General features: G+C 41.3%; 1 protein-coding gene across 4 annotated transcripts in view; it reads left to right on the forward strand.

Moving 5' to 3' along the window:
• Window positions 1-7703: 7703 nt before the first annotated feature.
• The window catches only part of glra1 (glycine receptor, alpha 1), a 161800-nt gene continuing 141508 nt past the window's right edge, over window positions 7704-27995 (forward strand). For all 4 annotated transcript variants that reach the window (XM_051954487.1, XM_051954488.1, XM_051954485.1 and 1 more), the window contains exon 1: window positions 7704-9143. Coding sequence is in view for 2 of the 4 variants with exons in the window: in XM_051954485.1 (XP_051810445.1) it covers window positions 9073-9143 (71 nt within the window). In the remaining 2 variants the exon portion in view is untranslated. The remainder of the gene's footprint in view (window positions 9144-27995) is intronic.

Below are 27995 nucleotides of genomic sequence, written 5' to 3' on the forward strand. Positions count from 1 at the left end.
CACAGGAGTGCCAAATCAAAATATAAATAAATAAATAAATGTGGAAATATAAAGAGAACTAAATAACTTAATAAATAAAAAGGAAAATTTTGTCTTTGCTTTTACCTTTTCTGTTTTTTCCTTTTATTTATTTCTCTTTATATTTCCACATTTATTTATTTAGTTATTTATTTCTCTTTATATTTCCACATTTATTTATTTTTTTATATTTTGATTTGGCACTCCTGTGACTCCATAGAACTGCAATTGATTTCTTTAATATATATATATGTATGTATATAAGCTTTGACTCATTGACTTTCACTTGATTTTTTTATTTATTTTTCTAACACGGTGGATTTATTATGAGATGATGATGGACTGCACCGGCATGCAAAAATAACACAACTACAAGTAAATAATTTTCCACTTCTTGCACAAAGCAGGCGTCTGACTTTGAAGCAGAAAGAATTAGTGCAGATACAATTGCAATCACAGTTGTATTTACCATATAAATACCTGACAGTGGCACAGATAGACGCAAACACTGGACTCGGTGTAAAAGAAAACACACATCCTGTGATAGATGTGTTCAGAAAGTCAGGATAAATCTACTGCTGGATGTCTCAGGTTGGGATGCTCCCTGTATTTTTACTGCAAATGCAGAAACTCCGACCGATTCCCCGTTGCATCGAGTTCATACTGTAGCTAAATCTCCTCGCTGTGCCAGATCCATTTCAGATATCCTCCAGTCTTCCACTGACACTGAGTGCTACAGCGCTGCCTACTATAGCTACCATCGATTATCTGCTCTGATATGAAAAATGCTCAAGTTTGGGCCTTTCTTCAAGTCTTCCTCTAAAGACTACGAGAGTGGACATGATGACCTTTAGTAACAGATAAATGTTACTAAGACACTGCTTTCATTAGGAAACCGACGCCATCGATCCGTCCTGCAGGCCTGCTGCTGAACATCGCCTTTACTCGCAGCGTCTGCTCGCCTTCCGGCACGAAACCAAACAGTTAATCTGCTCGTGACAAATAATGAATCCTACTACTGAGCAGAGCAGAGTGTTTAGAAGTACAGGGTTTTGGGATGTTGCTGTCAGAGTCTCCAATCACAGTTTTCGGTGAACTGGAACAACTCCTGGCCTTCAGATCCACCATTCATCTGTGAACCTTTTGTGCTGCTGTCTTTCATCCAGAGACTTTCGTTGTTCCGCTGCTGTAACTTCACCAGCCAACAGGCAAGCCTAGTTTCTTAAAACCATGATTTAGACGCAGGCAAACGGAATTATTTGCCATCTTTTTGGATTGGAGGGGTTTGTGTTGTATTGGAGCAAGTATCATGTCTGAAGCTTCATCAGATGCAGAATTTACCATAAAAACACTCAAGCTCTGTCAAACAAAGGCTATTTTTCTTGATTGAGATGCCAAATCATTTTTTTTTCTTGCATTCCAGAACAGAAAATTTAGTTTTAGTGGTTGTATGTTATTCTTAAATTAATATGTTCTGACTTCACAGAGAATTCCAGTGTGCCAGCTCAAATTTGGATATAAAAATCAGTTTGAAATTCCTCACTCTTGCTTGGAATGGTGAAGCGAAGGGAATACTGAGAAATACAGAGTCTGAATTAAAGCATTTCATGATGCTGGATAGTCTCTGAGACATAAAGTGTTCTCACAGTATGGTCAATTATGCTTTGGACTTGATTGCAGAGACTGGTACTCAGAAAATGTGCCAAAGAAGAGGCCGAAAACGAAAACTAACTGAAGCAGATGTCAGGCACCTCGAGATCTGAAGTACTAGAGACAGACGGAAGCCACTGCAGAGATTAATGCTTCTAGATCAGAATCTGAGAAAGTCTCCAGAATGACCAGAAGCAGGTCCTGAAGGCTTGAAGGGAAGAATAGCTGCTAAGAAGCCATTATTGAGGCCTGCAAACATCCAAAAAAGCCTAAAATTTGCCAGGGAGCACAAACACTGAAGTGTAGATGACTCGAAGAAGGTATGCTGGATGGACGAGTCCAAGTTTGAACTTTTTGGTCAAGTTTATGTGCACAGAAAAGCTGGAGAACATTTTGATGCTAGATGCACTCAGAATCAGTCAATTTGTGGAAACGACATGGGGATAAGCGGTGTTTTCAAACCAACTCTCACATATTGACTTCTTGTATCTCCACAGTGTTGGAGAATGGTCTGACTGCACCTCATTATCCTTCTGCTATTGGGAGGGAAAAAGAACTCTCTGGATTGCTTGTGCTGTTTAAAACCGATCATTGTCATCTCAGGCAGTACTAACTCCAGGATTGTTTTGGTGAAACATCTAGTAGTAGTAGGGTATTGAGTCGACGTCCTCCATTGCATGATTGAAATCCTCTGTAAATGTGCTCTATGTTTAGCATGTAGGTTACTGCTTGGAAGCTGTTGTTGTCAGTTTGTGTTCTTCTGTAGTTGTGTGGATTCTGAAAACTGTAAGTTCAGTGTTGGAAACAAGACTGAGACCGATGGAAGATATTGGGTCATTCTTTAAAAAAAAAATCGATACCATCGTTTTACTTTTATATTATGGATGTTTTCCAACAGTTAATTAAAAAGCTTGGGCTTTTTAATTCATGTAAGCATCTTTTAGCTCTATTAACTCTAACTAAAGTAAGTGCAAGAGATAGATAAATGGAATTTTCAAGGCTAAAAACCGCATTTGAGCTCTTTCAAAGACTGAAACTGAATCGAATTTACACTCCAGATGTCAAAATCTTTTTTTTTTTTTTAGTTTAGCACAAACTGAGCATCAACATCATGGGATGTATGACAGTTTCAGTAGCAAAACTTCACCAGTTTAAAGTTTTTAGAGTCACAGAAACTAGCATTGTTACCCAAGAAATGTTTCCGTCTTCTCATAATTCCCCAGAGAAACTTTGAAAAGTGCATTTTGATATCAGAAGACTCATTTAATACCAGGTTGTGATTCCTTCAGTTTTTTCATACAGACATTTTACCCCTTGTGAATGTAGCCTATGTCTGTGGAATGGAGTGATACCATTGGTGTTCATGTTTATTTTAATCATTTGAACAAGTCACATTGAACACATTTGGAGACTTCAGTGCCGTTAAAGTCTTTCAAATTCTACTACATTAGTTCTTGTTCTGTCAGTTTGTGCTTGTGGTGAACCCAAACACACCTCAGAGCTTTGGCTTGAAGACCAGAGAAGAAACCAAAGTCCTTCCATGGACTTTCCATGAACTCCCACAATTGAACACTTATGGGTCACACTGATCAAGTCCTAAAATGAAGCACTGAAGCACCTATTAGGATGAAGATGGTGATAATGAGCAAAATGAGATAGAAGTAAACAGATATCAAGACAGATTTTTCCTTTTCAATCTGTCGAATTAGCCTAGCCATGCTATACCCATGTTTCTGACGGCACAAGGGTCGAGGGAAGCTCGACAGGGAGGGAGGCGGGCTAAAAGGTTGTCTTTCAAATCACTCTGCAGCAATTGGGTAGGTATACAACCAATCAGCGCAACGAATAGGCTGACGTAGTTCCGAGAGCACCGGCGGATTGTGGCTAAGTCCCATTAGCTTCCCAACCAGTGGAGCCAACTGGTATATTAAGGATTTGCCATATTCCGTCGGCATAAGTCCAAATACGTCTTTCTTCTCAATGAAACACTTCAGTGCCGTCCTTTGTTTATCTTTCAAGTTGAATTTTAGCTTCAAATCTTTAAGGGCTGTGGCCAAAGCCGAGTCGAAAGATAACTGTTTATTGTGTGGCGGTTGTTTCTGTCAGAATCGTCACGCCTCTGTCGTCACTTCGTTACGCCCGCCTTCTGACTCTAGACTTCATGGTGATTGGTCCGGCCAGGTTTAGGAGAATCCAGCCTCGAGCCTTATGGAGGGTAACTAGACCCACCCTGGCAGAGAATTAAATTCATTGCCGTGGGTTGTCTAGCGCGGCTAGGCTACTGTCGAATGTGACCAAACAAACATTTCTTGGCTCTCTGTGACTTTCCTGCCACTTGTTTGCAGAACTGTGTTCAACAGCAGGCAGACAGCTTTAGAGAATCCGTCAAATTCAGTTTTGTTGAGAAATCTTAGACAGCCTGAAGGCTCATGAGGTTAGTTGTTCGGGGAGTGGCGTTTCTTTCTCATTTGCCGGCTGTGTTGAGAGTTTCTTTTTCCATCAGGGATTTGAACCTGTGACCTTCCAGCCTCACAGCTGCAGGTCCATCTGAGCTGTACCGCTGCCTCCTTGTGCAGCGATGGGTCAGCCGGGCCGGTCGACCCACTCCAAACAACCACTGGAGCCAATTACAGCCTGCTGCGACTATAAATAACCACCACAGCACTTTACCCCACATTTACATAAAGAGCTATAATGGCTGCATAATAGTTTAAATATTCATCATGCTTCCTTTGCATTCCACTTTTCACTCGCTGCTTTCCACTGAATTAGAAAGAGAAGCCTGTAGAAAACCTTCAAGAGTGACAACAACAACAAAGATTTGGGATTAAAACAGTCGACCTTTTAGTGCAGCTTTGTTTGTTATGTGATGTAGGGCGGACGTTTAAAAAAAAATACTCTTAAAAAATGCAACAATCTGTGTTTAAAACTCTTCAATCAGCAGTTATGTGACTCTTTCATTTCATCTTGTTCCGGATAATTCTCTTGGAAGGATCATAGCATCACGATAATATTCTGCCAAGTCATTGCAAGATAATAGTGAAATATCGTCCAGATCTAAATCGTTCACACTAAAATGAGTGTTGCATTTTCAGGCAGTGGTTCTTTGCTGTACTTTAGTCCTCTTTTTTTTAAAAAAAATCCCAGCCCAGTCCATGTGAGACATTAGCTTGTTTTATTTTCTACTTTATTCCCCTGATATATAATATCATGTAAAATCACCTCAATATTCATCATAAATCTATATTTTCTATAAATAGTTATTTATTCTTTTACAATATGTGATGTTTCCTTTTATAATCATAGCACAGTCCATGTGATGAATTATTTTTTTAACCTTCATTCTCCTTCATACTGGGAAAAAAATGCTTTTTTTTTACAAATTCATTTTTATTTTCACTGATTTCCTCTTTATTAAATTACAGGTAATAACTAGTAAAGCTGAAGGGAATAAAGTGCAAATTGGCGTTATGAATGGTTATTTGTTATTTTACAACATATGACCATAAACTCTATTTTACACATTTTTTTTACAGCCTAACCCATATATCTGCTGCTATTTGACAGAAAAAATATGTATATTAAGGATATAAAAAATGGCAAATATTTTCTTTAACATAATTTAAGAAACTAATAATAAAAAAATATTCTTTTAAGATGTGTGACCATGAAGTACACTTTTATGTGATTTAAATCCACAAATGTGTGTATATATATATATATATATATATATATATATATAATTGCCTCTTTTTTAAGCTTTTGAAGATCACAGTATGGCATCATTTCTAACATTTTTTTCTGACGCCACTGCTGACAGGTTTTTGGATTTTTTTTATTTATTATTGTTTGCTTTACAGTGTGTGTGAGCCAAGATAGGAAAATACTGTTTCTTTGTCTTTCCACTCATGAAGACGTCATAGCCAAATTCAGCAGCTCTCATACCTCTTTCTGTGTTTTTCAGTCACAGTGTCCGCTCAGCCTTGTAATTCCTTCAGTGCCTGCAGCCATTAGAATCAGAGTCACGTTCCAGCAGACACTTCGGACAAAACGGTCCTGAGAGTGTGTGTGCGTGGTGTTTTTGATATCGCAGAAGACATTATTAGAATGTGGTATCAGTACTGCATTGTGCAAACTTTAAAATATTGTAAAGCACTGGTCATTTATGTAAGAGCACTACTGAGCCCCATATAGGTGCTTTCTAAACCTCTGGTGGAATATTATAGGAGCAGTGTGTGTAGAAGTACAGTGTGTAAAATTACAACACAGCTGTATGCAAATGACATTAAACTACTTGTATCGTCTAGTGTGAAGAACTGTCGTAAAGATCACTGCAGGTTTGAAACTTTAAAAAAAAAAAATCCTACAGGGTTTCGAATAGTAACCGTAATTAGTCTTAAAAAAAAACAGAATCAGTGTTTTTAAAAGAACATGATGTAAAATTTGTGCTGAGAGTGGCACGAATAGAAAGATAATTGGGCTGTTGTGATGCAGTAGTATCTCCTATGAGGCGTGTAAAAGCTAATGAGTGCACTTTTTAGACCATTTCTCAAAATTCTGTTATTGTTCCATGTTAATATGACCAGATCATGTTGATTATTACTGTTTAAATGTTTATTATTATTAGTAGTAGTAGTAACGCAACATTTCCAGCAACCATCACTCCTGTGTTCTAATGCTACATTTTGTTAGCTAATGGTGTTGAAAGGCTAACTGATGATTAGAAAACCTTTGTGCAGTTATGTTAGCACATGAATAAAAGTATGAGTTTTCATGGAAAACATGAAATTGTCTGGGTGACCCCAAACTTTTGAATGATCGTGTACGTACGGCAGGAGTCAAGTGGCTCACCAACGTGAGCATATAACCTGGCAAGACAGAGGAGCAAACCTAGACATCCTCTCTAGATCAGGCTGCCCTTTAGTGAAGGGTATGAGCAAGAAATGGCATAAAGAATGAATGACAACAGGTTACCCAAACATCTCTTCTATTGTGAGCTTGTAGAAGATTGGCAAAGGATTGGAGGACCTAGAAAAGGTCAAAGACTGCCATTTCAAGATTGTGGAATTGACCTAGAGACTTGGGAAACCATTTCTCATGATCGTCTCCTGTGGCGTAGGAGTATCCATGCTGGCATTGAACGCTTTAAAGCAGAAAGGATCTTTTAAACGCAGCTCCAGCGGGGTTAGCTTAGCATCCCTGTGCAAGACCCCGTGCAAACAAGGCTGGGTTTGTCGCATGAACCACCGACCGTCTAACCCTAACTAACCCCAACCCTCTGGCTTCTATTTATTCATTCGTGATGGGAAAAACAGCCCAATGTAATCACAATTCATATCAATGAATAAAAGATAAAGAAATACAGCTTTTGTTTTATACAGAGCCTATGGAAACACACAGCAGCACCACGGGGGATTAAAAATATACTTTAGGCTGATTGTACTTCAGCACTGTGAAATAGAACCACACTGATTACTCATAAGTATGATTATAAGAATTTGCTGGGTTACTTCTAAGCAGCCTCACCATACAGATCCCTGTTTAGATGTGATTATAGCAGAGAAAATGACTATTTGAAAATCAATCTTGACTGCGTTTAAGTCGATGTAGTTTTTCCATTATATCATTATGATATTTATGTTCAATCTGGACCTGTTTGTCACTTTTATATCCTTTACTGCTTCTTCTCCATTATTTTTCTCAATTTATATAGAATTAATTAAATTTTATTTCCCTCTTTGATGGAATTGGAGCGATTGGAAACGCATCGGAGTGTGTTGGAGGTGCTTCAGTGAGCCCTGCGTACTCTATATTTATCTCCCAGAGAATGTCACAGGTCTGTAAGGTCAGCCCTAACTCAACAGTGAGTTCAGTGATTATTCCTCAGGGGGATCTGTGCGTGAGGGGCAGAGCTCGACATCCAGCTAGTGACACATGCGCCAGCCAATCACCGGCCGGCTCCGGAGCCGCGCGGGCCAATGGCAGCGTCTTGTGGGCGTGTCTGACTGCTGCGAGGTGCGTTTTTTGGAGTTTGGTAAATGACTGCAGCAAGAAAATCCAGTGTGGGAGCGCACCGAGGCTGCCTCTGCCCGTCCCCGCTCTGCCTCCGTGTGTGACTGCTGGAGTGTGTCAGCGCGCCCGGCAGGGGCCAGTGTCGCCGCTCTCCTGCCATGGAAGAAGCTCCACATCAGTCCGACACGCAGCTCTGCGCGCCTTTCTAACACTCTCACACCTCTCCGAGCGGGACCATCTCTGTCTCTCCGCTTTTTTTTTTTTTTATTACCGGAACCGGTGCCCTAGCGGCGGGGGGAGCGGATGCGGAGCGCAGCAGCGGTCGCCGGTGCGTCTCCAACTTGACCACCACCAGACAATGGGAGTTGCTGAGCCGTGCTGCTGCAGCGCCAAGTACTACTACTACAACTACTCGCCCCTGGGAGACTTGTACGAGGAGAAGAGAGAGGAGGAGGTGAAGAAGAAGGAGAGGGAGAGGAAGAAGAGGAGGCAGAGCGGCTGTACCTGCGGACCTCCCTCTCTGAACAGCAGCAGCAGCAGCAGCAGCCCCGGGACTCCCGCAACAGTCGGATCCAGAGCCGAGCTGGGATGCATGTGAGAGAAAACTGAAGCACTTTCTCGACGTGGGTCTGTTCTGTGAGTGGATTTGGGGAATATAACGCACAGTTTTTTTGTTTGTTTTTTTGTTATTGGGTTTTTTTTATTCAGTCCTCTGGAGACAAATTTTCTTCGCAAGGAATATGTCTTCTTTCCCCTTTATGCGCCGTGGATCTCTGACGGGACTCAAAGTGTAATTGGGTGTAATTGTGTGTCAATTAACAGCAGCCTGTGAGCGGCTGATCTCCCCCCTTCTCCTCACCTCCTTCTCTCCCTTCCCTACCTCCCCTCTTGTCCCCCCCAAAAAATAAATAAATAAATAAATAAATAAAAACCTGGACGCGCTTCCTCCCCGCAGCCCCCGCCGGTGCCTCTGTCCGTGGTCCTGAACGCAGTCTCGGGCTGGATTTTCTGGATATTCTCCCCCCTCCTTCTCTCTCTCCCTCCCTTCCTTCCTCCCTCCCTTTACATCCACGGTGACGGCGCTGGAGGCGTCGGAGCGGACACAAGCATGATTTCACGGGGAGCGAGGTCATGAGCATCCCGCGGCTCGGCACCGGCGACTCCGGGATCTGAGAGAAAGTCCCTCCCCTCCTCCTCGGCGGAACATTTTTTTTTTTTGGCTCACCTTGGAGGTCACAAACCACAACCGCGACCCCCCCCTCCCCTCTCATCCTCTTCCTCCTCCTTTTCCACCACTGAAGGGATTTTTTTCTTCTTCTGTGTGACCCCCCCCCCCACCCCTTCCTCCTTTCAGCAACACCTCCACGCCTCCCCCCCCCACCTCCAAACAAAATGAGACTGGCCAAAATGTGCCGACTAAACGCGCTGGGGATCTATCTGTGGGAAACGGTAGTGTTTTTCAGGTAAGCGGAGGCATGAAATGGACTTCATGAGTGGATGAGAGCGGCGTGTGTGTGATTTGTTTGGGGTTTGATAAAAATGAAATTTGCATTTTTATTGCTTTTCTGCCGTTTGGGACATGCATGGAAATTAGAGCTCCCTGCAGAAAGTCTTCGGATGGGTGGAAGGAATTCAGGTGAAAACTTGTGCGAGTTGCCTTTGGGCTGTGTGAATGTGTGTGCGTGTTGTTGTTGGTGGCGTGCACGTTCGTCTGCATGTACTAGTGAGTTGAATTAAGTCGCAGTGAGTCCAGACAGGATTGTAGAAGTGCGACCACTAGTGGGCTCAACGCGCTCAGGATGTCAACAGGCAGGCAGGGAGAAAAGTCTGGGCGCCACTTGTGTTGGCATTCAGGTGATGCTGGCACATTTCAGCAGCTCAGAACAATAACACACACTAATGTTTCAGCCCCTGTCTGTGTGTGTGCAGCAGTAGAAGGTCCTCCGTCCACCTGAATGTGATTTATTTTTCATCCAAAATCAGTCCAAATGTGCATAATTCCAGCTAATCCTCTGACTCATGCTGCCATTCTTTCCCTGAAAACCCCCCCGTCTCATTTGTCTCCCTCGGTTCAATAAGACAGTCAGTTATTGTGAGGTTCAGGTTGTAATTTCTTCTTTCATTACAAGCAATCCATTAATCGATTTAAAGCCATTCATCCTGCTGCTGCTGCTGCTGGGTTGTACATCAAGCCAAGTCTGAATTTCCCAACAGAATGAAAACAAGCAGGCATAAATTTCTTTACTTTCACATTTCTAATATGCACAGTTTCCCTGCTGCCTCATCTATTGAGGGAGAAGTCAGCCAGCAGTGGCATGCGGCCACATCTTTGCATATTTTGCTTCTTTTCGTTTCCCCTTGTGTCCCCCCTGTTGATTTCGGGGTCATCTCCAGTTCCCCTCCATGCTGGATGCCACATTTTCTCATAGCTGCTGCCTTCAAAGTTGCCAGTTCATCAAGACCTGCATCACACGCTGCGTTCAGACCTCCTTAGCAACCCAATCGTTCTGCCTAAATGTTGCAGCAGCAGAGCGGCCCCACGGTGAAGCCGCTGGGCTGTTGGACACTCGTGGTGCCCAAGACGTGAAGTTTTAGTGGTAGCAGTGAGGAACCAGACATCGTGGGGCCGTCAGTGTCAGCTGCAGTGCTTTTGGATGACTTGGTTTGGCAGATTTGTGTCCAAATTCTTATAAACAGAAAAGGCAGATGACTGATGATCGTGCCAATATGCTTTTTTAAGTTTAGCGAATGCTTTTGCAGCTTATTACAACCTTTTCATGTAAAAATATGAATAACAAAGTGAATTATGATCCAGTCACACCACAAAAATATATATCAGCATGCCAACAGAAGAGTTACTTCGAAGGTATTTAGCAGAGCTGCGGTAAAGACGATAAATTTGATGTCCACTTATGGGGTATTTGGCGCGGGGCCACTGTTGGATGCCTAATGCACCGTCAACAAGGTGAATGCATTTAATAAAGAGTTGGATGTTGGATGTCACTGCTCCTCACTGGCTTTAAGCTGCTCTCCTGGGATCATGAGTATTAGCAGCAGGCTTCAGGCAACACAACTAGTATAATCAATAGATTACAATAGACTGTTATTGGCAGATTAATACAGAAGGAAGAGAGACACACTGCTGAAAATCACTTTACTAGTCATCAAGTGTAGTCCAGGTTATTTGTGGAGCACATTTTAGGACATCAAATGTTGGCCAAAGAGCTGCAAAAGTGGTGGAAAGTGGCAAATGTTGGGGCAGATCTACAGTGAAGTGTTTTAATAAGCAGCAATAAATCAAACTCTGCTTTTAACTTGGGCTTTAGAACAATCTGGTCAGCTGACCTACATGATCAAACCTGAGTTCAACAAAGTATGCTGGATCTTGAATGAAGAAGCAGGCATGAAGACAGTTTAAAGACATAAGCAGTCAAAATATTCATTGCGGGAATTCTAGGATCCACATTTGTTATTCTTGGCTCCATATTCAAGGACTTCATTTTTAGCCTCTTTTGCATCAATTTTGACCATTTTTTTTCCTTCTGTTTCTTGCAAGTCCTGAAGCACTTTATGAAAATGTGACGCTAAATTGCTAATTAAACTCCTTTATTCACTCTATCACAGTATTTTGGGCCAGAACTGGCAAAACTGGTCCTACAGACAACTGAATACAGGGAAAGACAATACAAAATGTTTGTATTGTTTAAAAAGTCAATACTGAATCTGATAATTGAACTTACCTTCATCTGGGAAGGCAAAATCCCTAAAGCGAAATGCAGAAATATAGAAATAAATCTAAAAGTTTACTGTGAAGTACAGTGAAACAAAGCTATGAGGCATCTCAGCTTCTGGAAAACTTTCGAATAAGTGCTTAAAATTGTACAGGAGAATAAAAAAAAAAGACCCAAATTACCATATTTCTGCAACCTGAGAATGAGCCTAATTAGTTTTACCCACTGTTTCTCCTAATTTACACTGAATGCTTATTGTATGCAAATATCTGGCGATATAATTTGGTAATGTGTTTGGGTCCTGCTTTGCATTTCCAGCCTGCAGGCGCCTCACGCGTTTCGCTTTACTGCATCACGTGTGGATATTGTTGGGCTGCTTTCCTCAGAGGTATTTCATTATGTGCACAATCAGCGGCGTTTTTCTACCTGCTGCAGCGACTCCCTCATTTCCATTGAATAAGGCGGCCATTTACAGCTGGGACGGGTGCTGCTTTCGGAGGAAGGGGGCGGCTGCAGGAGTTTCGCATTCGGCGCACACAGTTTAGTTAATGAACCAGAGTCGGGATATTGCCGTCTCAGCTCCTCGGGCCTGGACTCTGCAGTTCTCCTGCTTAATTGATATCTCTTTCCCCCCTCTGTCCTGACCCAGACCCCCCACACCTCATTCCACATTCAGCCTTTTTACTAAACATTGATTAGCCTGTCAATGGCCGGGGCCAGACCTGATGAATACACATTTAATGCTCGCACATATCTCTTCCCCTCTCTCTCATTCTGTCCGCACTCGTATTATTCATCAAACAGGCAGGAGAGGAGGGCTGAGAATTTCAAATGAGATCGGACCTGCAGGAAATGTTCCCCCTCAACAAACCGTTTAATCTTGTATTCAAGCTTAAATCTGCGAATTCTGTCAAGACGGGTGAAAGAAAGTGCCAGGAAGGTGAGATGATGTCTCCTGTCGCCGGCACATTTCCACCGTTTTTTTTTTTTTTTAACATAAGTTTTATAAATCAAGAGGTGTGACTTTTTGAAGTCACTAGGAGGCTCGGCTGATCTGAGGAACTGTTTTACTCCACTGTCACAGTACATGACAAGTTAGTGGGAATAAGAACACCGGGTGCTCCACATGTGTACCTGTAAGTGTTTGTCAGATCTCTCTACCAGCCTTTGAAGCCTCATTGGGAGGCTTCTAGAAATGAATTTCATTGACTTTGAAGTCGATTGAACCCTTTTCCATAAAAATAGCCCATCTCTACCTTAAACTGTAACTCTATACATGTGCAGATCTATGCTTTACCCTTTACCCTTCACTCAGACTCACCTATGATTCCCCTCAAACTCTGTCCGTGAAAACTCACATTTTCATTCATGTGCTAACATAATTTCTCAAGGCTTTTCTAATCATCAATGAGACTTTCAACAGCATTAGCTAACACAATGTAGCATTAGAACACAGGAGTGATGGTTGCTGGAAATGTTCCTCTGTACCCCTATAGAGATATTCCATTGAAAATCAGCTATTTCCAGCTAGAATAGTCATTTACCACATTAACAATGTCCAGACTGGAATTCTGATTAATGTAATCTTAATTTTAAAAAAATGCTTTCAAAAATTTGGACATTTCTAAGTGACCCCAAACTTTTGAACAGCAGCGTATTTTCAACCCGAAAGCTCAGATCATGATGTGTAGTAGGAGAGGTTTCCAGTTTGAAAGAATCCCAGACTCTCCGTAAGAAGGAATGAGGGATAATTCTGCAACAGGATGTGGGAGCTTTCACTCCAACAAAACTACCTGGTCAGGTTTAGAAAAACAATACGACCCGTTAGCATCATGTTTGAAGCTTCTTCTCCATTTACCGGGGTGACACCTGGTAATAAATGACTGATTGACTGAAAAGAAGTGACAGTAAAGCATTATTATAAGAAAATATGATAAGATGTGTGAGTCTGAATTGCACTGCTGCACCATTAGAAACAAGACAAAACAAAACATAGCTGATAAAGTGGTTTAGCCGTACAGGTAATGCTTCTATATGGACCATATCGCTGTTTCACATCCGTCCACATCTGAGGCAGAGCTACAAGAATAGACTCAAAGTGCACAAGTGGAGCGTGACACACCCCTCGGGCCTGCAGCGCGTCGTCTGCTTGTATCGACCACTCAGGCGGGAATGATTAATCAAAGCGGTCAGCGTCGCGTTTAGAGAATGCCAACGCGCTGAGCATGACCACCAGGGACCACCAATCAGTCAGTCACGGTGACTGACAGGCCTTTGAACAGCCATTGACATCTCTGCTGCGGCGTTGCTTTTCCATCAGGCAGAAGGTCGTCGTTGTTGGAACGGCAGAAATTTGCGAGGTTAGCTGAAGTACGGGAAGCTCTGGGGACGGCTCTCCTCTGGATGCGAGCGTGTTTCAGAGAGGGAGGAGGAGCCGATTCTAAAAGTGGAGCATGTGTATGGTTTGTCAAAGAGCCTTCTCAGGGGAGATTTGTAGTCACTGATTTAAATATAATTAGAATTTATTATCTTGGAGTCATGAACAAGCGAGAGAGACAATTAGAGGCTTTTTTTTGGTTTGTTTATGCTGTATTTAAAGAACAAAACGAGCCGTTGGAGGTGATTTGCGGCGGTGTGTTTTTTCGGCTTCATTTGTCGCAATGCAACCGCAACAAATGAAGCCTCTTTGGAGACAGAGAGAGCTCAGCTTCTCTCCAAGAAACCAACTTCGGCTGAATCCAAATCTCTGGACTTCACCGCGCTTGCGAACTCGCGGACTTGCGGGCGCGTTCACGGGAAGTCCGGGCGTGCTGAGGGCTGTCCAAATCCACAACTCATCCAGTCCACAAGGGGCCTCAAGCGGACTTTCTGCAGACTTCCAGAGAGTCTGCTTGGGGTGCAGACTTCACCAGTTTGATTACCCACAATTCATTGCAATACGGACGTGACGTTTAAAGTTTTCGATTTTTTTATTGTGTCTGGCCTATAAAAGCTGTGCAGTCTGAAGCCGAAATCATGAGCTGAGAAAAATAATGGCGGAAAAAGGACGAAAGCAAGTCCTCCAAAGTACATGATAGTTTTTCAAACAGTGTCACGGAAACGACTGAACCGGACTCCAAGTCTGTCTATTAGCTCCATTCATAATGCTGTAGACTCCCGCTCTTGCAGACTTTACGTGATGACGGTAAAGACGTCACATTACGTATGACTGAAGTCCACGAGGGCTCAGTCTGCAAGTCCAGAGGGTGGAGATATGGATGCAGCCTTCCTCTTTTGATCAGGTGCTTCGCTCATTTCACATCCGCCTCCCTTGCTGTGATAACGCAGATTGATCGCCTCTCTCTCGTTTCCGGGTGCTTGCACAGATCGTTATTATGCACACGGGCACGCAACAAGCCCTCAGTAAGCAAACTATTCATCTTCACCCCCGAACAAAATGTGCAAAGAGTGACCTTTTCCTCTATGGATTTCTCTATTGAATAATTTAAAAAAAGAAGCCTTTATTCGCTCAAGTGGAAACGGCGAGCAGTCCATATAAACACGTAATCAAACAGTTCACTTCTGGGGTGAAATATGAGCGTCTTTATGTGTGACACCATCGAGTAACTGCAGAATCTATAGGCACAGCGTGAGCTATAGTTTATATTAGCAGGGTGAATATTCAGTTGTGCCTCCGGTCTTTTATCTACCTGCTCCTGCGCTGTAACCTTGAGCTGGCCTTGAAAAAGCAGCTGCATGTGGGGATCACATCTCCTCAGGAGCCCCACGCATCACGTCACAGGGTAAATTAAATCTACCACTTCATGAAATAAACTGATGATTTAGCTCAAATTACTCCCAGGTAAAGAAGCCCTGGATGTCAGACGATGTTGAGCTTCATAATAAACAAAACTGGAAGTTTTACAGACAGCAGAGAGCTTTAAAAATAAAGAGCAGAGATGCCGGCGGTTTGTTCATTAAGTTAAAGGTTAGCCTCCACGTAGACAGTCAGAGAAAAACCGAGCCGTGACAGGATGACTTACTGGACTGTCATGTTACCTTGAGTGATATTTCCCTTCCGTGCAGCGTTTCTAGTCGTGGCATTCATTAGCTGCATAAGCGGTGTGACTCAGTGTTGGCTGTGATTCGTGCTGAGAGTCACGTTGCCGGCTGCTTCTGCTTTCCGGTGACCAGATTGGAAGTTTGACCCAGAACTTAGAACATATTGAACAGAAAAGAACCTCCGTCTGGGTTGTTCCAGTGAAATGCAGGGCTGAAGACGAGGTGAAAAAAGATAGAGGAAGTGTTTTTTATCGTCTCTGCTCGCCGAGGAAAACAGAGCTGCTTTGGTGTCGTATCAAAGCCGCTGTAAGCACCACAGCTTTAGTCTGGAGTCAGACCTCAGTTACACTTGAATGTTGTAACACTTTAGACGCGTCTCCTTTAAAATATAAACAATAATAGACATATAAACTCCGCATATAAACTTCTTTATAGGCAGAGTGTTGCCCAATGCCAAACTTTGTCGACAGACGGCTTTCCTGAAAACTTGAAATGAGGCTCCAGCTGGCCTTAATGAGGCTTCATTTGGACCCATTCTGAAGGATTCACAGCTAGACTTGCTACAACAAGATTTAAGACCAGGGCTTGACCCAAAGAACTTTGAATTTCCTCATGTATTGTGACTGGACGCCCCCTCTGAAAACTCAAGAAACAGCGTTTGTTGTTAAAAGTTTAATAAATGCAATACATGACTGTGGTTGGTTACTCCCAGGAAATCAACACTTGGCGACATATTTTAATGATTTCAAGCTAATATTGCCTGAGTTCGCCAAATAATGCAACAACAGTTATGACGAGTGCTGCTGGAACAGGAAGAAAATCTATAAAAAGCTTCAGATCTTCAGACTTTCTGAAACTCATCAACCAGCCTCTAGTTTCTGCAGCAGCTTCACCATGTTGTCACAGGTTAGCATTGGCTTTTGAATAAACAAGTTAAACGAGCATTTATTTAGTCATATTGAGATCAGAGATTTTTTTTCCAAAGGAGGCCTGGCCAAGAGGACAGCAGCATAGTCACACTAAAAACAAGAAAAGCACTCAGGGACTGCAGCACTCTTCCAAGGCTGTGCAGTCGTTCTATCATTTCCAATGGATAAGTCCCGATAAGTCCTCAGCAGTGCATTTTAGTAGGATCGCAATCGTGATCATCAGCAGGCAGCTGATGCAGCGTTCACTTGTTGTCATGGTTACAGTGACGTTGTGCCGCTATCGTGCAATGACACAGAATTTTTTAACAAATCCGTGGATCCAGACTATGAGCCACATCAGTGCAAAATCGAATCACTTGGTCCTTGTGTCATTTCTGACCTTTCCTGAAAATTTCATCCAAATCTGTTAGTTCGTTTTTGAGTAATGTTGCTAAGAGACGGACAAACGTACGCCGATTGTCACGTCACTCCACTGTTTCTTGGTGAAGTAATGATGTAAAAAGATAGCTATCAGAGGGAAATAGAAGCAGATGTTCATGTCCATCCAGCGCTCGATTTAGACGGTCGCCAGGTCGCCATTTGCGATGTTTTTAGTCGCAAATGGCGACCTGGTGACCGTCTACATCGAGCGCTCGATCGAGCTGAACCGCCTATCATGTTTTTTTCATGGAGGCAGCCACTTTGTATGATGTCATCAACCTCCCATGATTCCCGGCACTCGCGGCGAACTGGCGACCGTCTAAATCGAGCGCTGCCATCACAGGGCAACACAGAGACACATGTGAGGTGTCACAGTTTACTTATCACACCCGTTTGTCGTACAGTTACTACAATTTCATTTTGCTTTTATCCAAAGCAACGTACATCTGAGAGTAGATACAACACAAGCATGGATCTGGTCAAGAGAAAACAACCTGGATAAGAGCCACGAAACAAGTTCAAGCATGGCAACAGGACCTAAATTGAAGCCTTTTCAGTTGGCTAATTGTATTGTTTAAAACTGGAATTCCATTTGAAATCAATATTTTTGTCACCAAACCGTCTGATTTCATTCCTTTAAACTGTCACATTTCAATTCAGAGTTCAATAATCTCTTTATGAGCCCCGCGAGGAGCAGAGCTGTGTTTTATTCCTCACTGCTGTGAACCTGGAAGTCAGAATTCACAGGTCAGAGGCAGAACAGAATCCGTGGAGCAGGCTGGGATTTATTGTGTTGCTCAAGGACACTACAGAAAGATCCACCAGCTCAGCACGCACTCCTGCCAGAAATCTCCCAGTGTCAGTTAGCATACACACCGAATTAAAGCAGCCGAGCTATTTATGAAGCTGCCCTCAGGCTGTTTCATTTGTTCTGCAGGTCTGATATTTATCACTCACATCTCCCATCATAATAAATCATAACACACACATATATATTTTATTATTTTTCTCCACTGTGATCAATCCCCCCAAGTCCACGAATGAAAAACAATCGACCTCTCTGGTGGAGTTTCGCTACCATCTCTACAATAATTAACTTCTGGGCAGGTTCATTTCCAAAACTTGATATATGATAATACATTATTGATCAGCAGACGGAGACAGATTTGCACATTCATTAACAGAGTATGTTATCAATGGCCTTTCAGAGCTGCAGCCGAGCTACAGTGCAGGTAGATTCCTGGAAATGGAAGGAGTTACGGTGCTTTTCTGGAGTTGGACGGCAGCAGAAAACAGATGTGTAACATGTGGTTTAGTTGTGAGAGGAGTTTCCAAGTGTCTGCTAATGACAGTGTTGTTGACAACCCAGTTTAATCAAGACAGCAGCATTATTACGACTCAGAAACTGTCCCCGAGTAAAGCCTGTGCGGAGACGGTTTCCTTTTTTTCTGCAGGCTTTGCAGTGAGTGTCTGAAAACCAGCTTCAACCTTCACTGTTGTCACGTCTTAAATTTACTTTGTACTCCAGAAATCCCTGCACAAATGCAAGAACTGCATCAGACACGTTTCATTTTACGTCTTAGAGGTCAGCGTCATTCTGCATCGTCTGGAAAAAAAAATATTTATCAAATTCAGCTTGATTTTAGGATACAAAACCAGCGATCTGATGTGTAAAGTGAGTAGCGCTGCATAGAAAAAGAAAACAAAAACAGTGCTAAAAAAAACAACAATAACAAAAGAAAGTTATGATTTAAGATGTAAAGAAATGGCTCAAATGCAAAAGTAATCAAGCTCCATGGCAGTTATGGTGCCGAAAAAGCACCAATAATATGTCAAAATAAACAATTCAGAATCATAGCAGTGGTAGTAACAGTGCTAAGTGCAATTTAGTGTGTTTATTCAAGGGATATGTGAGGGGGAAAAAAAAGAAAAAACCCAGCCAAACAAATTATGTATTTTATTATGGACATTAAATGTTTTAATTGGTTTAAAATATGCATCATCTGTGTGTGAACTGCTGCCCCGTGGGACTGAAACGCTGCAAATTTATGCTATTTGAGCATTTCAATATAGATTTAAACTTTCATTTCCAACTTGCCCTCGAAGCTTTTTAATTTCAGACGCTTTAATATCAAACTTATATTATATTACAGTCGGTGGAAGTTTCCAAAGCGCCTCGCAGCATCACGACCGCATTCGTTTTCAGCACAGCGAGTGGGATCCCAACCTTAGCAGGGCCTCCTCAACCTCAAGAAAGTGCTCAGTTTTCTCAGATATTGCTCAAAGTATTGATTTATTATCATAATTAAGGGAACATATGTTGTCCTCCCCAAGGTTCAGACGTTTCTAAATCAATTTATAAGGAATGTCTGTAGATTATCTGGATTTTTTCCCCCATTTCAAACCACATTCAATACATGAAATCATAAAGAACAATGTGCTATAGAGTTGCTCAGCATAACTTGACTACATTTCTGGTTATTGGATTCAGAATTTTTAAAAAAAATATCTGTAGCTGATTCTCCCTCTGATGTATTATCTTCTGGTCCCATTTAAAAATCTTGTTTTGAATCTTTTGCTGCTTGTTTTGCACTTCAGATTAGATGCCAAACTCCATTTCATTGTCGTATGATAATGCAGTTGTACATCACTTTAAGTAGATGTTTTCTGTTTTTAAATAAAGTGTCAATATCTTCTACATTCTGCAGTCATTTATAGATCCCATGAACTTTCTACGGATTTATACGGGATAATGCAGGTGACATGTGTCCTACAATCTGATGTCTGGAGCTCAAGACAGATGGGGATTAGCCTAGCTTAGCATAAAGACTGGTAGTAGGGAGAGAGCTCCGTTTACGTGCTGAAGCTGTTTTCTGCCGTAGTTGTCATCACAGTTTTGTTTAGACTTGACACCTGTGTGCTTGTACCAAACTATGGCGATCCACAGTGTTCTCCACCTTCTGTTAGGGCCGGACACGTGCCAGAGAAAGTCCTATTGCGTTTGTTCATTTTGACAGATGTTGCGATTGCGTGTCACAGTCTCAGTGCTAATCGTCATATTTGTGTTCCTGAAACAAACAGAAAAATGACGGTGATTTTTGCTCTGGCCTGTACCAAACTAAACATGTTTCTTTATGTCTGCAGAACCTGATTTGTAGACCTCTGTGACACCATAATGCTTCATTTATAAGGGTGTTTTTTTGACACATTTCATGCAGTTCCAGAGATTTGCATTCTGCACTTGGATCTATTGGGATTTAGATTATGGATGGATGGATGGATGGATAAACTGTTAGTTGTAATATTATACGTGTCTTAGCTTTGTTTAATCACTTTCCCCTCTCTCCTTCTTTACTGAACTCAAATGTGAGAGTTATATTTCTCCTTATCTAACTCTCACAATGACAGCAAATGAGCATATGTCCCATAACGTTGATTTATTAATCTGTTAACCAATAATTGTACCATTTCTATGCAGATCTGCTTTAATAACACACTGCACATCACACATCCAGGTAGTATTTGTCTGGATAACAGCACACTGCAATGACAGCTTTGATAGAGTTCTTCTGGCCTTGGGTGGAACGGTTCAGTTTGTGGCAAAAATTTAACTAAAAGTCTTTATTGATTTTCTGAATTAATTAAAAGGAAATGTTTAAGGATGTGTTGTGTGTATGTTAATCTATTTAAATGCCCCACTTGGAACACTGTGGGTAATCCATGTGAGCTTATGTCTGCTTTCTCATTTCCAATGAGAAAGCAGATTTTTTGCAACAACAAGTGTGTTTGCAGCACGCTGGAAATGTTGGCTCAACTCGAGTCGCTGCAGCAGCCACAAACAGAAAGCCACAGCGAGTGTTTACCTCATAATCTGAGCCGCAAATAGTTCCATCAAATCGCCTCTGACTGGCGAACGCTGACTTTTTAGCCCCGTGAACGTGAGACTGTTGCCGCCTCGGCTTCACTTCCTGGTGGTAGCGGAGCTCAGCCGTCTGAATTTCATTTGCAGTGATGAGCCGGTGTTTGCTGGGCGAGCCAGGCAGCCTATCTGTTCGGGCCAGGGAAGCGAGCGGCCCTTTGCTTTTCTGAGTGTTGCTAAATGCCAGGATGAGATCAATTAGGGATTCGGGTCTTCAGAGGCTTTAGGAGCATAATGAGGAACACTTAGGGCTAATGATTGGAGCCCCGCATTAGCCCACGCCTCTCTTTCGCTCTCGCTTTTCCCTCTCGTCACTGCTGTGTGCTTATGAGACACCGGCACGGGTCGACTCAGCTGTTTTTTTTTTTTTCTTCTCCTTTGCTGCCTCAGCTTTGGCCACGAGTCTCCACAGTAGCCACGGCCAGCATTGATCTGAAATAATTAAAGCAAATACGAACTTTGATCACGGCAAACCCAGAGAGCAGGATGCTCAGGGGGAAGATTATCAGCCAAAGCAGATGGAAGGGCCTGTGATGGCTTTCCACTGCGTTGGAGGTTGCGTGCCAGTTACGTCAGCAGACCGTGAAACAACAAAGTGCAACAAAGAACGCTTTACAATACTTTCTGGCTGAATAATTAAGTGCTATTCCACGGTTATTATCTGTAATTTAACAAAACAATGATAGACGTAATTGATGAAAATCGCAGGATTCTATGAGAGTCTACGGGAAATACATGCAGGTCGTTTTTGACCCACTAATGGAAGCTGAGGGTAGTAGAACAAATGTTAGAATTTCTTAAATGGTGTAAAACATAACTGAAAATTTTTAATGGAATGATATCAAAAGCATATTTCTGAGGAATACCTGGAATATGAAATGATAGCCACTTTTAATTACAAAGATATTGCAAGAGAACGACCTCAGCAGGTCATTTCTGACCCACTAATGTACACCGCCTGTCAAAAGTTTTAGGACAGGTTCTCATTTATTTGAATGAGAAAGTGTCCTAAAACTTTTGACAGGGGGTGTATCTAAGGGTTAAAAGAATATGAATAAAAAGCTAGTTAAATTGAATTACTCCTCTTGATCGTGAGAAAGCACGTTACATTTGGAATGGGCCTTGAAAGTTCCTTATTTGTCCCTGAATCTTTCCAAAAACTGAGCTGCTGCTGTGACTTGAGGCTGTCGCAGCGTATCTGGACCGAGCCGCAGACTCAGCATTTTGAAGGGGATATTAGAAAAGACTTCCCACAGCGAGCCACAGCTGGAGAGATTGTCTCTTCAGGTGAGGAATCAACACAGAAACAGCACAGCAATCAAGGACGGAGCTGCGTTTTCCTGTAGTTGTTGACGCCGGCCGACTTAAAGTGTCCGGAGTTATCAGCTCACGGGCTCTGGTTTGTTTACGTGCTAAAAACAACCTGCAGCTCATGTAGAGGTAGGAGAATATTCTCTGAACCGGTTCGATCACGGAAACAGAAAATCATAGTGTATGCCTTGGGAAGGGTTTTGGACTTTTTAAAGCACCAGTATGATCTATTAAGCCGAGCGTTTATACAGATGTGGGGAACACCTGGAGGATGTTTGGCCCCTCATGAATATGGAAACAGAAGTAGATAAGGTGGAAATGTCTGTTTTGTTTTGATTTATGTTTAAAACGTGACACACAGTGAAGGGCGTTGTCTTTGAGTATAATTAATACATTGTGCAGGCTCATATTACTAATGCTAGATACGTTATATAAACAGAATATTTGGAAAAAAAATGACAAAAAATGGTGACAATCTGGCAGCAATGGAGACAAAAATAAGCTGAAAATGCTGAAATATTCAACAACTATAAAAAAATAACAAATATCTGTAAAATAATCATGTTTTAATACAATAAATTACCATCATTTTACAGTCACAGTGTAAATTAATGCTTTATCTTCTGTGATTTTCATAAAAATGACCTGTTGTTTAGCAAAACTGTGAAGACCTGTAAAATATTGTAGAATTTTTAAAATGTATTTATTTTTCTTTGCTAATTTCAATAAAGAAAAAAAATGTCACTTTTAACATTGTCAAACATTTACAAAATGCAAAAATTTTATGTGGACATTAGTTGCAGTTTATTATGGTATAGGAATGTAAATTAATACCTTTTTTTATGTGACTTTACCAGTTATTAGCTGTTATTTAACTAGGAAAGTAGACAAATCTGTAAAACATTTTTATTAAAAATATTTTTAGCTGATTTCAGTAAAAAAATAAAATTACAGTAAAAATGTATTTTTAACACAATTAAAGCAAAAATCTGTAAAATATTTTTTTTATTTATTTTTTCTCATTTCAGTACAGAAAAAAGTATATTTTTTAACATTGTCAAACATTTACAAAAATGCAGATTTTTTGATGTGGACATTAACAGTTTTTTATGGTGTAAAAGTGTAAATTAATACCTTTTTTTAATGACTGTACAAGTTATCATCTGTAATTTAATTTGGAAAGTAAGAAAATCTGTAAAACAGCAGAAAATGTTACTGTTAAAAACCCTTTAAAAAAAGATAAAAATAGAGTGAAGCTGCTATAGATGATGCCCTATCAGTCCTGGTATCTGTTCCTCTTCCTTAAAAGTTATCAAGAACTTGGCAGGAGGATTTAGCTGCCTTAACTTTCTCTAAGAAGTCTGGGAGGCTTGTTGCTTGGCTTCAGTGAGAAGCAGGTTAATGATCTCAGGGAACAAGAGTCCAGCTCAGTTTGGATCAGCGAAAGGCAGTTTGAAGATAATGCGAATCAAGTTTACAGCATTAGAACATCAGAGCTTCAGCTCTGTCATGTCTGCACGTAACGCGATGAGACGGCTTTTCACTGCTGCTCCGGGATTTAATTAAACATTTGTTTGCTCAGGAATAAAACATTCTGTTGTCGAGGCTTTTAAATGCTGCTGGATTTAGCATCTGAGAGCTGCTCGGTGCAGCGGCTCACGCAGAGCAGCTCTGATAGCTGGGAGTTAACTGAGGAGTCGACCAGGGAGAAGAGGGCAAATATTCTGGATCCAGAAACGCCTCAGGTTCACTGCATGTCCTCTGGGTTTGACATTTAGATTCTAGGACTCTGTGGCATCCCAATCCATTTCTTTTTTTTTGTCCTAAATGGATTTTTGTGATTTTAATTTGGCAACTGTCCACAGTCCCCACCTTGGTGAGTTGTTGTGCTTAAACAGAATTATTGGGTTTTACTCTTCAATATGACAGTGTGAAGTCTCGCCTTACGATGAGATGATTTATGTTGATAAATGCAGTGCCGTGCAAAGGTATTGTCAGATGAACATCTAAAGATCTGCAGACCTCACTGGCCTCAGTTAAAGTCCTTCTGCATGATTTCACAATAAGGAAGACTCTGGGAGGAAATGGATCCATGGGAGAGTTAAAGGATCAAACCACAACTGACCAAAAAGAACATAAAGGTTTGTCTGGTATTTTCAAAAAAATATATCTGGATGAGCTCCAAGACTTTTGGGAGAACATCCTGTGAACTGATGAGTCAAAGGTTCAACTTTCTAGAAGACATGAGTCTGTTCCATCCGGTGTAAAGCTAAGACTCCATTCCACCAGAAGAACATGATACCAGCAGTGAAACATGGTGGTGGTAGTGTGATGATTGGAGGACCTGCATGACTTGTCATCACTGATGGAGCCATGAATTCTGCTCTCTATCAGAAAATCCTCCTAGAGAACATCCACCATCAGTTCAGGACCTGAAGCTCAACACTAATGAGTTTTGCAGCAACGCAAAGACCCAAAGACGGAAGCAAGTCCACCTCTGAGTGGCTCTAAAAGAACAAAATGAAGGTTCTGGAGTGGCTGAGTCGAAAATGAATCTAACTGAGATGCTGTGACAAAACCTTAAAAAGACAGTTCATGATCTAAAACCATCCAATGTGACCAAATTCAAACTATTCCGCAGAGAAGAGTGGAGCAGAATTCTTCCATGGTGATGTAAAAGACTGATCAGAAGCTGGAAAAAACATTTAACTGCAGTTTTTGCTGCCAAGAGACCAACCAGTTATTAGGTTTAAGGGGGCAATTACTTTTTCACAGGAGTGATACAGGTTTTTAATAAATCATTTAAAAAGCAGATTTTGTGGGTTATCTCTGTCCAATATTCAATAACTATTAATATTAGTTTAGAACTTTTAAGTGTGGAAAATATGCAAAAATGAAAGATTTCCATGAGGGGGGCAAATACTTTTGCACAGCATTGCACAATTTAACAGAATTTATTAGCTTTTTAATTTCACAATGTACTTTTTAAGCTGCATATTTCTAAATGAGGTTTTGTCTTTCACATTTTGTGGCACAACATCTGTGGCCATCTAGTTTTAGTTAATTAACATATTATGAATAATAATGACTGTAAGCTGACTGTAGTCTGGCGTCAGACGTGCACCAGGCTTTGCCCTGGGTGGTCCAGCAATAGAATGAATTTGAATGAGGTCATGCTCAAGTCAAAGGGACATAAGTGAGGGTTAAATTGATGCTTACTGGTTTGTTTGGTTTTTTTTCTTGTGAGACCCCATGGTATCAAAATCCATTTCTTTTTATTTAATTTTAAGGAGATAACAAAACAATGTTGCATTTATCTTGCACATCTTCAATTAGCTTCAGTTAATCTTACAGTTAGGGATTTGGAGCTGAGTGTGGTATGCTGAGAGGTGAGGGTCTCTAACACCAAGTGTTTTGCCCCTCACGACTGAATGAGCTCGGATCTGGTCATGCTGAAGCTGAAGTGCTACAAGTGAGGGCAGACCTCCCCTCCTCCAGATTTCACAGCGTCGGTTTAATTCGGCCCGGAGCTTCGTCCCGAGCTACACGTCCGGGGGAAATTATGTTTGTGTCGAGGACTGGGCTGTGTAATCCCAATCTGTGACTAATCTGATTGCGCTGTCATCAGTCCAGCAGTGTGTTTGTGCGATGCTAATTTGAAAGCCATTTCACACGGGTCTTATGCTTCATTGTATCCTCTCTGTGGCGGCTGCTGTGCCGAACAACAGAAATTTGTTTTTTTTTTTAATTCCAAGAGCTTGATCCTATCACACTCCCACTTGTCGTAAAGAGGATTAAGCTCGGATTCGTCACGTTGAGGCGGGAATTATTGGCACCGAGATCATCTCTGATCCACCTAATTTGCCTTCACAGAGGGAAGAAGTGGATATGAGATGGGCCTCAAAAAGCAGACGTCCTGTTATTGATCGGCATCGACTCTGAGACGTGCAGTTTTCGGGAGACGCCATTATCTGATCATGGATGGTTCAGAGACGATGTGTTTTCTCATGTTGTATTTTTGGGTACAATATGATAAAGTAAAGCATGGCATAATTATGGCAAATGCTATTAAAGTGAAGAATAGAATTAAGATGTGTATGAAATACGGTAGCCGTCCAAAAGTTTGGGATCACCCAGACAATTTCATGTTTTCCATTAAAACTCACTTTTATTCATGTGCTAACATAACTGCACAAGGGTTTCCTAATCAATGAGCCTTTCAACACCATTAGCTAACACAATGTAGCATTAGAACACAGGAGTGATGGTTGCTGGAAATGTTCTTCTGTACCCCCATGGAGATATTCCATTAAAAATCAGCTGTTTCCAGCTAGAATAGTCATTTACCACATTAACAATGTCTGGACTGCATTTCTGATTCAATTAATGTTATCTTCATTGAAAAAAAATGCTTTTATTTAAAAATATAAGGACATTTCAAAGTGACCCCACACTTTTGAACAGTAGTCTATAATAATGATGAATATTCTAGTAATGACCAATGTTTTGATGGCATTGTGTGTCCGTACAGCAGGTCCCACATTCAGCCTAATCTGATCTCAAGTGGGCCAGATCAGGAAAATCACAGCATAATAATCTCTATATAACCACACCTCCAGGTCTTTTCTTTGTTAAGAAAACAGCAAAAATGATAAAAATTTGCGAAAAAAAAACCCCCAAAAATGAGATAAAGAAACACAAAACGACAAAAATGAAAAACAAAATGGCAACATGAGACAAACGTCAAAAGTCAGACAAAAGAAGACAAAACCTGAGACAAGCGACACGAAGCAAAACAAAAAAAGAGACAAAAATTAGACAAACAAGTTAGAAAGTGAGAAACAAAACAAAAAAATGATATTTAAAACGAAGAATGAAACTAAACACAAAACGACAAAAACAAGACAAAAAACACGAGCTGGAGAAAAAGGAAATGCAAAACGAGAAAAATGAGTCAAAATGACAAAAACATGAGACAAATGACAAAAATCAGACAAAAAAGGACAAAACAAGTCATAAGAGCCTATTACAAAAATGAGACACTGAATGACAAAAGAACAATCTAGTATTTTACTTTATGAGCAAAACAACTTGTCATGGTCTAGAAATTATTTTAAATTTGTGTTCTTTGTAATTTCTCACTTTTCGGCCGCATGTCAGACACCCTTGCCATACAGTCTTTTATTATCAATTGTAAATATAACTGGCATGCTGAAAAATATCAGACCTTTACTTTGTCCCAAGACACAGAGGAGATCAAAATCTCTACAGATTTTGCCTTTCAGTCCAAGTCTTAAAGTGTGTCATACGTGAGGCCAAATAAAAATCAATATAAGGTTTTTCATTTTAGAGGAGTGACTATAAAAAGTGCAGTTTTGGCCTGAACACAGATGACCTTCTGTTAGACAACAAGGACGGACGGACGGAGGGGGAGTCTGCTGCTGACACACAGGAGCGTCCACAAAATGTACTGTACAGCCGAACACATGCTATTTGTGATCATAGATTGCTTTTTATTGATTATCAGTAGAATAAATCTCGACTGCTATAGTATTACGTACTCTTAAATAGGTCGGGAATCACCTTTTAAATTTCCCGCCGAATCAAATCCAGTTATGTCAGATCTAAAGGAGGCGGCGGATGCGAGTGTAAATGGCAGTTTGGCTGAGTCGCTGCTCGGCTTGTCGTCATGATGTCAGGAGCGGTGATGACAAGCAGAAAGGCAGGAGACAGAAACCCAATCATCCCTCCGCACGCTGTACCTGTCCTCAGAAACCCTCCCGTCTCTCCTCGTCCACATCCCCGCTTTCCTTTTCCTGAACGTTTGTCCAACATGAACGTCCTGGCATCTGTCACACCGTCTTTGTGACAGATCCTTTATCATTTGGCAAAAGTAAAAAAAAAAAAGCCGGCTCAATCCGGGACGCAGCCAACGAGGGTCAAACATTTTTGCTTAAATGTGAC

This window comes from Acanthochromis polyacanthus, chromosome 10, assembly GCF_021347895.1.
Source record: "Acanthochromis polyacanthus isolate Apoly-LR-REF ecotype Palm Island chromosome 10, KAUST_Apoly_ChrSc, whole genome shotgun sequence".
Taxonomy (NCBI): Eukaryota; Metazoa; Chordata; class Actinopteri; family Pomacentridae; genus Acanthochromis; species Acanthochromis polyacanthus.